Source organism: Salvia miltiorrhiza, chromosome 1 (assembly GCF_028751815.1).
Source record: "Salvia miltiorrhiza cultivar Shanhuang (shh) chromosome 1, IMPLAD_Smil_shh, whole genome shotgun sequence".
Lineage (NCBI taxonomy): Eukaryota > Viridiplantae > Streptophyta > Magnoliopsida > Lamiales > Lamiaceae > Salvia > Salvia miltiorrhiza.
In genome coordinates this window covers 61,257,562-61,272,446 of record NC_080387.1, presented here as the reverse complement: position 1 = coordinate 61,272,446, position 14,885 = coordinate 61,257,562, and the positions used below count along the sequence as shown (strand labels likewise).

General features: G+C 41.4%; 2 protein-coding genes across 2 annotated transcripts; both read left to right on the top strand.

Moving 5' to 3' along the window:
* Nucleotides 1-4,350: 4,350 nt before the first annotated feature.
* On the top strand, nucleotides 4,351-10,969 carry LOC131001234 (polygalacturonase inhibitor-like). The gene is made up of 2 exons (XM_057927563.1): nucleotides 4,351-4,363; nucleotides 9,843-10,969. Exon 2 carries the CDS (start codon nucleotides 9,854-9,856, stop codon nucleotides 10,832-10,834), a length of 981 nt encoding a protein of 326 aa, XP_057783546.1. The 5' UTR covers nucleotides 4,351-4,363; nucleotides 9,843-9,853; the 3' UTR covers nucleotides 10,835-10,969.
* On the top strand, nucleotides 6,008-6,574 carry LOC131001241 (protein DEHYDRATION-INDUCED 19 homolog 3-like). Its single transcript, XM_057927574.1, has one exon. It carries the CDS (start codon nucleotides 6,093-6,095, stop codon nucleotides 6,519-6,521), a length of 429 nt encoding a protein of 142 aa, XP_057783557.1. The 5' UTR covers nucleotides 6,008-6,092; the 3' UTR covers nucleotides 6,522-6,574.
* Nucleotides 10,970-14,885: the final 3,916 nt, after the last annotated feature.

The window sequence follows — 14,885 nt, the reverse complement described above, 5'->3', positions numbered from 1 at the left end:
GTATTCAAATATTCAAGTATCCTTCGAATCTTCAAGTATTTGAGCATTCAAATCTTCAAGTATCCTTCAAAATCTTCAAGTATTCAAGTATCTTCAAGTATTTCTTCAAATGTTCAAGTATTCCTGCGAATCTTTGAAGTGATCTTCAAGTATCCAAAGAAATCAAGTTCAAAAGCTTCAAGGCATTCTTACAAATTCTAAGAATGTTCTCAAATCAAATCAAGTTCAATGTTCAATCCAAAATCATGACTTAAGTCCTTTGGATTGGCGTCATCAAAACAAGTATTTCAAGAACCTTCGAGCTTGTTCAAGAATCAAATGGAAGAGAAGAATCAGAGGATTAACTAGAGATTGCAACCTACATAAATCTATCTTCAAATTCTATCAAATTATCGTTGTAACGCGTTTTGTATTTTATCAAATTGAAATACAAAATTTGTGTTTACAAATTTTGGCACGCCCAGTGGGACATCTCTACCTCTCATCTCTACTCTTCACAAAAAATCTTGAACTATGTCTACTCAATCAAATGCAGCTGCTCCAGCTTCATCCAAAGTTTCTTCGGCAAGCGTCGGTATGATAACGCGAAGCAAATCAAAATCGATGCAAGGAGTATCCAAGCCGATCTTTCATCTTCCATCTATCCATGAAGAAGATGACAACTCTAAGAGAAGCTTCACATTCCCCACTGAAAATTATCAACTCCATGCAAGTGTCATGATGACAAACACTTCCACCATGGAGGAACAACTCTTGAACTTAACAAAGATGGTTGAATCTCTAACCAAGCACATCCAAGAGCAAGATGCCCAGATTGCAAAGCTCAAAGGAGAAAAGGGAGAAAAAAGAGATTCAAGCCACGCCAACAACGATAGGGAAGGCGAAGAAGACGAAGAAGACAGAGAGAATAACGATGAAAGAATCTCCAAGGACAAGAAAAAGTATGATGAAAGAAAATCTTCAGGAAATGATACTCCTTTCTCGTCTGGTGGCCTTATTCCAATCGACCAACTCAAGGAGTTCATCGAAGCAACCATGAAGAGTAACTCTGCTGGAAACTCAAAGTCATCATTGACCTACTCCAAGCCATATACTCGGCGGATCGACGACTTGAGGATGCCTCTTGGTTATCAGCCCCCCAAATTCCAACAATTTGATGGCCAAGGAAATCCGAGACAACACGTGGCTCATTTCATTGAAACATGCAACAACGCTGGTACTTATGGAGATCATTTGGTCAAACAGTTTGTTCGCTCATTGAAAGGTAATGCCTTTGATTGGTACACTGACTTAGAATCAAACTCAATTGATAGTTGGGAACAACTGGAGCATGAGTTCCTCAACCGCTTCTATAGCACTAGAAGAACTGTCAGCATGGTGGAGCTCACAAGTTCGCGTCAATTCAAAGAAGAGCCAGTCATTGACTACATCAACCGATGGAGAAACCTTTGTCTCAACTGCAAGGACCGATTGTCTGAATCATCTGCCATCGAAATGTGTATTCAAGGGATGCATTGGGGTTTGCAATACATCTTGCGAGGAATCCAGCCTAGAACATTCGAAGAACTTGCTACAAGAGCGCATGACATGGAGTTGAGCATGATGGCAAGCGGGATCGAAGGACCACCCATCCGAGAACCTCGCAAATTCAAGCCAGAATTCAAGAAAGGAAGCAAATCATCTGATGAAGCACCAAATAAGGAATCCATGGCGATTAAGGCAACTTCGGTGAAATTCTTAAAGAGAGAAGCTGGACAAGAAGGCAACCAGAACACTCTACGAGACAATCAGAACTCTTCCCGGGACTTGGGGCAAAGAAGACCTACCTTGAAAGAAATGCAACAAAAACAATATCCATTCTTAGACTCTGATGTTTCAGGAATTTTTGATGACCTGCTCAAAGAAAAGCTTATCGAGTTACCAGAAATAAAGCGACCAAATGAAGCAGGGAGGACAGACGATCCAAGTTACTGCAAATACCATCGTCTGGTTGGGCACCCCATACATGATTGCTTCATCTTCAAAGACAGGGTCATGCGGTTAGCTCGAGAAGGGAAAATATCTCTTGAAGAAGACGCTACTGCTGTAAATATGGTCTCCACCGACTTGAATGACATAATAGAAGGCATTGGAGCTCTGTATGATACATCCAACCAAGTAGATGAAGAACCTGAGCTAAATATGGATGAAAACGATGATGTATTGGCAATCACATTCTCCAATGAAGACTTGCAGCTTGGATCTGAACCTCATAACAGGCCATTGTTCGTGAGTTGTTATACACAGGAGCAGAAGGTCAATCGAATTCTCATCGATGGAGGCTTGGCGGTCAATATTTTGCCACTAAGGACATTGAAGCAATTGAGAATCCAAGTAGATGAGCTGTCAAACAGTCGATTGATGATCCAAGGTTTCAATCATGAAGGGCAAAGAGCTCTTGGAACTATAAGGTTGCGATTGTTGATGCAGGACATGGATTCGACGGCATTGCTTCATGTTATCGATGCCAAGACGTCCTACAATATGCTTCTGGGTCGACCATGGCTTCATGAAAATGGTGTTGTTCCTTCTACATTGCACCAATGCTTCAAGTACTATCAAAATGGAGCCGTAAGAAAAGTGGTTGGTGATCAAAAGCCATTTACGGAAGCAGAGTCACATTTTGCTGATGCTAAGTTCTATTTGGAAAGAACCAAAGTCTCAATGGTGAAAGATGATACATCACATGACGAGTCGGGATCTTGCCAGGAGAAAAAGAAGAAAGAATCTTTTCTGAAGATGGAAGGATTCACCATGCCTTTAACGAAGATTGATGCCAAGAAGCCAATTCTCCAACCATTTGAAGGGTTTGTCCGACCAAAGCGAAGTGGCGTCACAGATCATGAAGATCTCTCAAACAAAGAACTCTCAAAGCACTTTGGTCCGAAGGCATATAAACTCCTCGTGAATGCTGGATACAATCCTCAAGAAAGCTCTATGTCAAAGTCTCATTTGGAAAAGACTGATAACGCGGGCCAAAACTCCAAAGCAGGTTTGGGATATACAGCGCAGAGTCCCGTTCGTATCGCCATCAAAAGAGCTGCCACTAACTATGTTAGCACCCAACAAACCCTGGAATCGTCAAACATTCAAAGGGTTTCTGTTTTCAGAATGATGGGTAGAAGAGAAGCTCAACGAGTATCTGTCTTTAAAAGACTTGGCAAAGGCAAATCATGGAGACGAAGCAAGACAAAAGGGAGTGATGAACTGCACATAACAGAGAAATGGAGAAGTTTGATCCCTCCTCGAATGAAAAGATACACCACTTTGATTATGTCATGTGGGAAAAAAATGAAAGCTCAAATGAAGACCACCATCTTCACACGAGATGCCATAGATCAAGAAGATAGAGAAAGTATGGCTTCCTCTTACTACACTACTAATAGTGCTAGTAATCCAGTTCCTCTTCCTCATACTACTCAAAGTCAAGTGCGTCGTGAAATTGCAAGTCTCGTTAGAAGTGGCGTTATCACAACAAGCGTTGCAGAGAATCTAGCCTTCATACGCCAGAGAAATGAAAGCATAATGACGTGTTTTGATTGCAAAGATCCTCGCCGAAAAGATGAAGATGATGTCACAGCAAACCATATCACCTCCTGCGAGAAAATGGTCGTTGGAGAAGAGAATTCGCACTTAAGCCCCAAAGAACTGGAAACTCTGGATGAAGAGAGACTAGAAGTCCAGCAAAATTGGAATACTATCAAACTCTTCCTTCAAGATCCTTCAACAAAGCAGTGCGAGCGCCCTCTTTTCAAATTGGAGACATGGCCCTCGCTGCAAGGAGGCCAATTGTTACCACTCTCAAAGGAAAGTTCTTGAAGTACTACTATCCTTGAAGGGTGGTAGAAGTTGAAGCATATACATATGTATATAGTTCCAAAAAAAAAGCCAAAAAGAAATGGAAAGCATAAAAAGCCAAAAAAAAAAAATAGAAAAACAGAAAAGCCAAAAAGATGAGTCAGATGAAAAACCAGAAATGGAGAAAAGCAAACAAAATGGAGTGTATGAAGACAGCTCCTTGACGCACGAGCCTAAACTGCATGTTACTCCTGGCCCGCATGAGTATAAACTGTGCACGGCACCCAATCTCAAACACCTGTTGATCCTATGAACTACGTTTTAACTTGATCCCTTCCAAAAGGGTACGTAGGCAGCTTAGATAATTTCTAGGTTCAGTCATGAATTGTGTTTGACTCTTTTCAATTTATATCATCAAAGTTATGATTTAAGTTGATTATGTGAAGCCGAATATGTCTCAAATCGGGAAGAAAATCAAGCCATCAAAAGAAGCACAAGCATTTGGAGAAGATGTCAAAATATCCATCACAAACCAAATAAGAATCATCAAGAGAGAAATGATAGAAACTGCGGTTTGCACCAATACTAAGCAAATGGGTCTTGATCCTCCAAAGTTCTCTGAGCAGAGATCAAAAGTGACTCTGAAGTCTTCAAAATTCCGCAGCATTTCCTCATCAACATGTGCAACTTTATGTTTGTCAAACTCTCTTTTGAATTATGGGATTGCACCTCGGGCAATATGAAAGGAGGCACTATCTTGCTTGAAGAACAACGTCATCTCCATCTCCCACATCTCTATCATAGCAAGTTCTTCCTTGATCAAAGCAATTCTGACGATGGCTTCATTCTCCTTGGCTTAAGCATCAAGAAGAGAAGACTCAATCTTCTCGAGTCGCTGTGCAGAATTCTCCCAACTTCGTGAGATGCCAAACATGACAACCTCACTCAAACCAGACTCGAACAATCCCAGGTCCGAGCGCACCCAAGACCTGTCAAAGAATTGAGTCATCTGCCATTGAGGTCGGCTATGCATCAACAACTTCACTTCTCTCCAAGCTAAAGTTGAATCCGCTCGTGGAGTTGAAACACATGTTCAACAGACATAATAGAACACCATTGAGTCATCTAGCCTGCTCAAATGCACGCAAAGAGAAGATGTAACCAGCAATCTTCAAAGGTTGGACTCACAATGGCCCAGATCCGAGCGCACCCGAAATCTGATTAAAAGCCAATTGAACCACCTGAAGTGCAAAGTAAACATCACTCAAATAAGGTCTTAGATGAGCTGCCGCCAGATTTTGGATAAACTCTCTGAGGATGGTCTTTAGTCGGGCTAATGGAGATGTCAAGACTGGAAGAAAAATAACAATAGATTCCAAACTTTGCAAATACTCAAAGCATCTCGTTTGGGACAAAATCCGCCATGAAGTTGGTTGATAAGACTGCGCCAATCTTGAACATAACCCTCCAAAATCGCCATCACCAAGCTTTCGCTGCTACCAGCTGCAAAAAAAAAAAAAAAAAAAAAAAAAAAAAAAAAAAAAAAGTGAATACAAATTATTGAATAACAATAAATGGTTTGATTAAAAAAAAAAATCAATTCAAAACTTGGGCCATACTTTGTTTCCAAAATTGGGCCCGATTTATTTGATTTATAGAAATGGGCTTAGTGTAATTTAAGATGGCCTCTCTACAAATTAAAGAAGCCCAACAATGAAGCCCAAAGCCCCACCAAAAGAAGGCCCAACACAAATCCAACCAAAGGCTGATTTGTGAATGCCCTCTTCCACTCTCTTAAAACCTCACAGCCGCGCCTCCTCCCATTTCCATCTTTCAACAAAAAAAAACCCATGGTGCAGAGAAAGCTGAGCCTCCAACTCCACCATGCTCAAACCCAAAGCTTCATGCACCACCACGATGCCGCCAAGAGCCCCCGCGGCGCCGACCTCAAGGCCAAGAAGATGAAGAAATCGCGCCCCAAACCAACGCCTGCAACTCCGCCGCGAGCTGCTCCGGCGAGGACGACGGCCAGCTGAGGGCGCTGCTTCTCGGCTGTTTCCTCCTCTCCTCAATTCGTCTCCCTCAAGCCAGATGAAGGGATGGGAAAAGAAGCCCTAATTTCGTCAAAATCAGAAATCGCTGTTGCTGCTCTCCGAAATCCGGCTAACGGCCAACACCTTCGTCCATGACTCTGCTGCCACATTGATGATGAGCATCCTATAGAAGCCAAGAATGGAGTGTGTCCAGTTTGTGCGATGAGGGTGGGTGTTGATATGGTGGCTCATATAACGCTGCAACACGGGAATATTTTTAAGATGCAGCGCAAGAGAAAATCACGAAAATCTGGTTCACATTCTACGCTTTCTTTGTTGAGGCGAGAGCTAAGAGAAGGGAACTTGCAATCCTTTTTTGGAGAATCTTCCTGCATAGTTTCTTCGAACAATGCAACCCCTGACCCGCTTTTGTCCTCATTTATTTTGCCAATGGTTGAAGATTATGACAGCGTTGTTCCATCACACTCTTCAGCTGAGTCAATAACAGCAAAGAAAAGCACAACTGGGAGCATTTCAGAGAGAAAGCCTCGTCCGCCTCCAATGTCGATCAAAGATCAGGAGGAGAAAGCCAAGAGAAGCGACTTTGTTCAAGGACTTGTGTTGTCGGTGATGCTCGATGATAATTCCTAAGTCCTGTTGAAGTTGGCTGGAAACTGCAAAGATGGGTGGTGACTATAAATACCGCCGCCGCCGTTGTTTCAAAATTGGCGAGAACCGCCATGGACGAGGCCGCCTTCTCCCTCCGGTCACGGTCATCTGTTCCATCCCTCTCTCACAAATACTACTGTCGGCTGCCGGAACTTCTGCTTCAATGCGAAATGAAGCTCGACGAAATCAGCCGCCTCTGAATTGAAGGCGTTGCTCGTGAACACTCGTTCCGCCTTAGACAATAACGTCACCGCGTCCAAGCCTGACCCCGAAAACTCCAATCCCTTCGCCAGCAACTGCTATGCCCGCCGAGAAGAAGCTGGAGACTGCTGCAAAGCCGAAGCCAAATACCGCCACCGCGCTTCAAGCCCGTTCCAGTAGCTGCCGCACCCGCTAAAAGAAGCCAACGACTGTGCAAAACTGAAGGTGAGACTGCAGAGAAGTGTACCTCGACGGAGCACAGCCTCGTCGTTGCCGATATGGCTCCTTCGCCGTCCCGAAACTCACGTTTGTTTCACCACCAAACACCATAACAAAACAAGCTCCGGCTTCTGCTTTCTCTCGACAGCAGCTAGGTTGGCGAAGGAAATGAGACAACAAATAAACTTCAGAGCATGTCATATATGATTCAAAAGCAATAAGAGGAATGTCGCAAACATGCTTACTCTGATTGAAGATCCCTTCGCTACTTAAGTTGCCGAACTCCTTGCGGCACCTCCGATTGCCTCTAACTCTCGCCTTCGACGCCTCTAGTGTCAAAGCCCGATCTCTCCTTTCGCCGGCGCCTTACGAAAACGACAACAAGCCAAGTTCTTGTCCTCCGACCACCTTCAACCCTCCGTCGGCACTCCGCGAGAACTAGAAGCAAGCCGAGCTTTGTTTTGAGAACTATAGCTATAGCTATCAAAAGATACTACAGCTATCAAATGAAAACTCCTAGAACAGGCTACTGTAGGCAGCCGAGAAAGAGGAAGCTGCGTTTGTTTTGAGATGCAATACATAGGGAGGGTTTACTCTATTTATAGAGGAGAAAAAGGAAGAAGCAGAAGCAAAACCAGTAGAAAAGAAAGAAATAAAAAAGGAAGAAGAAGAGATTCCCTAGCCACCAATGTGTACGAGAACAGAGTGCAGCTCCAGCTATTTTTTTGTAGTTTTCAGCAGGCGACAGCTCGTCAAAACAAAAGTATCGATCAGTTTTGAAAAGTAAAGATAATGCATTTAATGCATGTTCTGGTACAGCTGTAGATAAAGTCTAAAGTGTATAGCTGTTGTGGTTTTAAAAAGATAGCATAATCATAGGGGCTGCCTTCTCTTCTCTTTGGAACAAAACTCATGTGATTTGAAGATAAATTGGGCCGAGCAAATAAGTGAATTTGGTCAAGCCTTTTAAGTGGGAATTGGGCTTGTAGTTGATATCTTCAAATTAGACATTTGATGTCTTTGGTTAAGCAAATGGCTTGGATTAGAGTTTGCAGCTAATACTTTCTATCAACGTATAGAAAATAGCTCCAAATGATTGAACCACAAATAGGTTAATCATTATGGGATGCTAAAGCAAAGTTTTTTTTTTAAAAAAAAAAAAGAAAAAAAAAGAGCAAATTCAAAATTCAAATCAAGAACTCCTAAATACGAGTATAAACTATTTAAAATTTCAAAATCAAATGAAGAACTCCTAAATACGAGTATAAACTATTTACAAAGTTCAAAAAATTCAAGAACTCCTAAATACGAGTATAAACTATTTATAAATTCAAAGAAATTGAAGAACTCCTAAATACGAGTATAAACTATTTATAAATTCAAAAGAAATTCAAGAACTCCTAAATACGAGTATAAACTATTTATAAATTCAAAAGAAATTCAAGAACTCCTAAATACGAGTATAAACTATTTATAAATTCAAAGAAATTCAAGAACTCCTAAATACGAGTATAAACTATTTAAAATTCCAAAATCAAATGAAGAACTCCTAAATACGAGTATAAACTATTTACAAAATTCAAATCAAGAACTCCTCGATAAGAGTTTAAACTATCAAAATAAATTTCGAGACTCGTCTATTACCAAAGGCATTTCGTCTATAAACAAGTCTCGATGGGGCAATTTGTAGACAATTAAATTTGTCGTCGAATTGAATCGTGCCACGTGTAAATTCATGAATTAAATATTCAATTATATTTTCTATTTTATTAGATGGGATTTTATTCCTAATTAAATAGATATATATGATTAATATTTAATATAATGAATTAATGGGCTTATTGGCCACTTAAGGCCCTAAGGCCCATGCATGGAGGCCCAAAGCCCATAAAGCCCACGAAGCCCATTTCTAAAATCTATAAATAGAGGTGTTGGGGTGCTCATTATGACAACGTGAAGGAGTGGAAGATCGAATAGCACAAAGAATTCTCTCTAGTATCACAAGTAGAAGAGGCGGAGAATTGGAGAGTTCAAGTATTCTTCCAAGTATTCAAGTATTTTGAAGAATTCTATCTAACGTTCAAGTCTCCTTCAAATCTTCAATCGTTTGAGTATTCAAATCTTCAAGTATCCTTCGAATCTTCAAGTATTTGAGCATTCAAATCTTCAAGTATCCTTCAAAATCTTCAAGTATTCAAGTATCTTCAAGTATTTCTTCAAATGTTCAAGTATTCCTGCGAATCTTTGAAGTGATCTTCAAGTATCCAAAGAAATCAAGTTCAAAAGCTTCAAGGCATTCTTACAAATTCTAAGAATGTTCTCAAATCAAATCAAGTTCAATGTTCAATCCAAAATCATGACTTAAGTCCTTTGGATTGGCGTCATCAAAACAAGTATTTCAAGAACCTTCGAGCTTGTTCAAGAATCAAATGGAAGAGAAGAATCAGAGGATTAACTAGAGATTGCAACCTGCATAAATCTATCTTCAAATTCTATCAAATTATCGTTGTAACGCGTTTTGTATTTTATCAAATTGAAATACAAAATTTGTGTTTACAGAGTCATATGACAATTAAAATACAATTAATCTCAATTATGATAAATATTAAAATTTCATTTTATTTATTGCAGGCTAGATAAAAAAATGAATAAATAGTCCAAAAATACCTGTTGGTTGTGTGGCGTTGGATAAGATTTAGCAATAATGTATATGCATCTGTAAAATGCCGTGTGTAAAAATGTATTATTGATATTAGTCAAATAATGCCAGAAATCGACTCGTCGCATTTATTAAGTCAATACAATAAGACGAATTTGACCTCATCTTCTAAATCATATACAGAAAGAATAAGAATCAAAATCAATTCAGCCCGGCCCTCTATCAATCAAAACCCATGATTTCTTCCCATCTCTCTATTCTCTCTCTCCTCCTCTTGGGCTTGGCCTCCCTCTCAGAGACAGTCTCTGAGAAGTGCCACCCAAATGACAAGAAAGCCCTCCTCCAAATCAAGAAAGACCTCGACATCACCAATTGGAATCCCAAAACAGACTGCTGCCGAGACTGGTATGGCGTCAAGTGCGACGACAAGACCAACCGAATCATCGAATTTGTCCTCGCACAGGCCAACCTCCACCTCCCGATTCCGACCGCCATCGGCGACCTCCCCTACCTCCAAGACCTAGCCATCCACAACTGCAACGCCACCGGCCAAATCCCACAAGCCTTCTCCAAACTCTCGCACCTCAACTTCCTCGATCTCAGACAGAATCTTCTCACCGGCCCCGTCCCATCTTTCCTCGGAAACCTCAAAAAACTCACATACATCGGACTCTCGCGCAACAGCCTGACCGGTTCGATTCCGCCGTCGCTCTCTCAGCTGCCGGAGCTCGGCGGCCTGCTGTTGGACCGGAACAACCTCACCGGCGGCATTCCTGAATCGTTCGGATATTTTAAGGTGCAGGATTTCTATCTGTACATGTCGCACAATCAGCTATCCGGCCCGATTCCGAGAAGCTTGGGATATACCAACTTCAGTTTGCTCGATGTTTCTAGAAACAAGCTGGAAGGAGACATATCCTTCATGTTCGGGAAAAACAAGAGTTTGAACACCGCTGACTTTTCGAGGAACTTGTTGCAGTTCGATTTTTCCAAGGTGGAGTTTCCGGGGAATTTGCAGAACTTGGATTTGAACCATAACAAGATTTTTGGGAGCTTGCCCGTGGGTTTGGCTGAGTTTGATATGATTTCGCTGAATGTGAGTTACAACAGGCTGTGTGGCCGGATTCCCGTCGGCGGCAGGCTGCAGGACTTCGATTATACGGCCTATTTTCACAACAGGTGTTTGTGCGGTAGTCCTTTGCCAGAATGCAAATGATTTTTCTCTAATTTAATACTATATTATTGTTTATGCTTACATATGTTATTAATCGAATAAGATATGATGTAGACAAATTGCTCAATTCTTGGAATATGTTGTATTCTTAATGAAATTAACTTTGTATTTTGGATATTTGATAAAGGGCCAGCGATATGTTGAATTTTCGGTGGTTAGAGATATCCAGGGACCAGGGTGATCCCACTTTCAAAAAATCCGAACTTTTTTACGAGTGAAGTGATTAATGTTTTGATCAAAGCCATCTTTAAATTTATTGTTAATTTATCGGTTACTTAAAAACTTTGATGAAAAAATGTTACCATGTTACAACTTACATACATGAAGTAAGAAAGCGTCTAAGATAAGAGTAATTGACAGAGTAAATATGAAAGACATAATTTTTTTCATTCCAATTTCATACTCCATCCGTCCACGACATCGTCTCCACGGAATGAGATTTAGTGTACCACACTTTATGTTCCACTTTGTGTCCCACTTTCAATTTTATTTAATTTCTTATATATATTTTCTTCAATTTCAACTTTATATGTTTTAGTTTAATTTTGTGATTATTAACAGGATTTATTCCATCAATCTAGGGTATATAATTATTTTTTATCATTTAATTTCACTTTTATTAGCTAATAATAAGTTGATAAATTCAAAGTCATGGTATATACTTTTTAAAAAATTTAATTTTTTGAAATAAAAATTAAATATAATTCATAGTATTATAATAAATTTTATTTTTATAAAAAATATTTTTAAAATAATAAATATAAACATGGGACACAGTGGCACACATAAAATTGTGGGACACTGGATCTCATCTCCGTCTGCACCCTGTGGTCCTGTGGATGACACGAATTTTAAAAAGTGATGGATAATATTTGATAGTAGTGAGTAGAGTTTGAATATCACTATTATTGTTGGTAGATTTTGTGGATCTTATTATTATAAATAAAAATAGAAATGTATTATTAATTTATTAGTTTTTTTTTAGAAAAAAGGATTTAGAATAGGGAAAGGGGAAAAGAAAATAAGAGAGAAGAAAAAAAGTTACCATGTTACATACATCAAGTAAGAAAGCGTGTAAGCTAGAGAAATAACAGAGAAAATACATCAAGTAAGAAAGCGTGTAAGCTAGAGAAATAACAGAGAAAATATGAAAGAGAGAAAAAGAATTTGGAAAAAAATAACTGCGCTGCAAGTGTGATTTCATATATTATATTTTAGGGTTAATTGCCTGTAAATCCATAACGTTTACACGAAATCGATTTTTGCTCATAATTTGAAAATTTCGCTTTTAAATACATAACTTTTATTTTTTGTCTGATTTTTCTCCCGTCGCCGGTTTTTTCTTTCGCCGGCACTGGAAACTACACGGTGGCAGTCGGAATCGATGAGTTGGCAGCCGGAAATTGAGATATAGGTGTATTATTGACACGTGGAATTAAATAAAATTAGAAAATAAAACAAAATCGGAATAGCCCCCCTTCCCTTCCCCCATCGTCTTCTTCCCCATTCCCCCACCCCCAAACCCTAATTCCCCCCCCCCACCCGCCGCCGCCGCCGGCGACGCCCCTCTTCATCCGAGCTTCCCTCATCTTCAATCGTCTACATCTCTCTAAACTCACAGCAGCAGCGTCGAATTTTCTTTCTCTAAACTCGTTGGGTTCTGATTTGGCGTTGCTACCGTCGATGGAGAGCTCCAAATTGAGCTCGAATTTTCTTCAATCGTCCCTCGGCCGGTTGCGACGTGATGGCTATTTCGCCGGAGGGGGGCCCAGAAAACACCAACGACGGTTGAGAGGTAGAGGCAAATGCGCGGTTGAACCAGGGCGGTTCGCGGACCACAAGCAAATGCGCGGCGGCGGCGAACCTAAGCGTCAGCCTCGCCAAGTTCAGGACTTCGTCATTGGAGGTGTGTTTGAAGGGATAAAGATTGGATTTTTATGTTGCATTTTGCTGAGATTGAGTAATTGGTGTTCGTGATTGAGAATTGTTTGTGGGGGAGGGTCGATGGGGGAATTGAGGAGGGCGCGCGGCGCCGTCGTTTGAGATACAGGTGCCGGCCGGCAACGGCCTATTCCCGTTTCTTCCTTCTCGCGATCCCAGGGCTGTTTTGGAAGGGAGGGCAGGGGGACGGCGCTGGCTTGTGGTGTGTGTGGTCGCGTGTGTGTGTGGCGCCGGTTGTGGTGGCTAGGGCTGGGAATCCGGTCGGGTTCGGGTACCCTACCCGAAAAAATCGGGTACCTGAACCCGAAAATCCCCGAAACCCTATACCCGACCCCGACCCCGACCCCGAAAATGAAATCGGGTACCCTAATACTCGAGTATTCGGGTACCCTAAATTACCCGGTCAATTTTGGAGCTCGATTTTGGGGGAGGGGCCGAGAGGGATTTCGGGTGGGGGAAGGTCCGAGACTGGAGGTGGACGGTCGGACCGGTGGGAAAGCGGCTCAATCACAACAGATGGGGGAAGAGAGGACTCCGATCTGGAGAGGTGGAGAGGTCAGAGCGGCGCCGCGCTGGGTGTTGGGCCGAAATGGAAGAGAGGACTCCGATCGAGGAGGGGCTCGGCGCGACGGAGATGGCAGATGGCAGAAACTTAGGGCTCATAGATTGGGAACTGTGCGCGGTGCAGGGGAGTGGCACGGCCCGGTGGACGGGGCCGGCAGGGGCCTCAGGGCGGCGGATCTTGGCGCAGATCTTGCTGGGAACTGCGCGGGGGAGCGGCACGGCGTCGCGCCGACGCCGGGCTGGCGAGGGGCGACGGCGAGTGGGACGGCCGGGCGGGGCTGGTCCGGCTGGACTCTGGAGTGAGAGCCGAGAGGTTATGGCCGGCTGGGAGTTTGGGAATTGGGATGAATTGGAAAAGTGGAAACAATACAGAACACGGGGGGGGGAGGAGAGAGAGGGTTTAGTTTAGATTTAGATTTCATATTTAATTTAATTAAATAGTTTAAAATTTAATAATTAAAATATCGGGTAATTCGGGTATACCCGATACCCGATCGGGTATACCCGATACCCGATTATTGCGACCCCTAAATACCCGATCCCGAATTAATCGGGTATAGGGTACCTGATACCCGATTTTTTCGGGTCGGGTATCGGGTACCCGATTACCCGATCCCGAAATTCCCAACCCTAGTGGTGGCGGTAGGGGGCGGCGCCGGCGGGGGAATTAGGGTTTGGGGGTGGAGGGAAGAGGGAAGAAGACGATGGGAGGGAGGGAGGATTTTCCTTTTTTTTCTTTTTTTTTTTAATTCCACATGTCAATAATACACTTATATGTCAATTTTCGGCTGCCAACTCATCGATTCCGGCTGCCACCGTGTAATTTCTGGCGCTGACAAAAGAAAAAATCGGCGACAGGGAGAAAAACCAGACAAAAAAGAAAGGTTATGTATTTAAAAGCGGATTTTTCAAATTAGGAACACAAACCAATTCCGTGTAAACGTTATGGATTTACAGGCAATTAACCCTATATTTTATCCATTCTAATTTAATAGGATGGAGTGAGTATAGATTTATCCAAAAAAAAATAAAAAATCAAAGAAATCTCAACTAATACTCTCAATTTAACGGATCATAAGTTCAAGGCACAAATGTTAAAAATAAATAGTTTATGATAAAATACGATATAAAATATTTTAAAATATACTCCCTCCGTCCACGATTCAAAGAGTCATTTATTTTCGACACGGGAATTAAGGAGTTGTAGATTAGTGTTTTAAGTGTGTAGTATAAAAGTGGTAAAGTAGGAGAAAGAATGTAATTAAAGTGATAAAGTAGGAGAGAGAAGGTAATTTAAGATCCCTTATCTTTTATCTAATTCTTACTATATTTGGAAATGACTCAAGATTTATGGGACGACTGAAAAAGAAAAGTGACTCAAGATTCGTGAGACAGAGAGAGTACTTGTTAAAAAAAACATAGGACAAAGAAAGAAAAACATTTTTTGATTCTAAAAAGTAATCTGTTAAAATGAAACGTTCAAATATTCAAATGAAAAAAATGTGATCTATTTAATTGAGACGGATGT

Coding starts and splice junctions, on each gene's coding strand:
- LOC131001241 (XM_057927574.1), top strand. CDS start 6,093: ATGAGGGTGGGTGTTGATATGGTGGCTCATATAACGCTGCAACACGGG.
- LOC131001234 (XM_057927563.1), top strand. CDS start 9,854: ATGATTTCTTCCCATCTCTCTATTCTCTCTCTCCTCCTCTTGGGCTTG.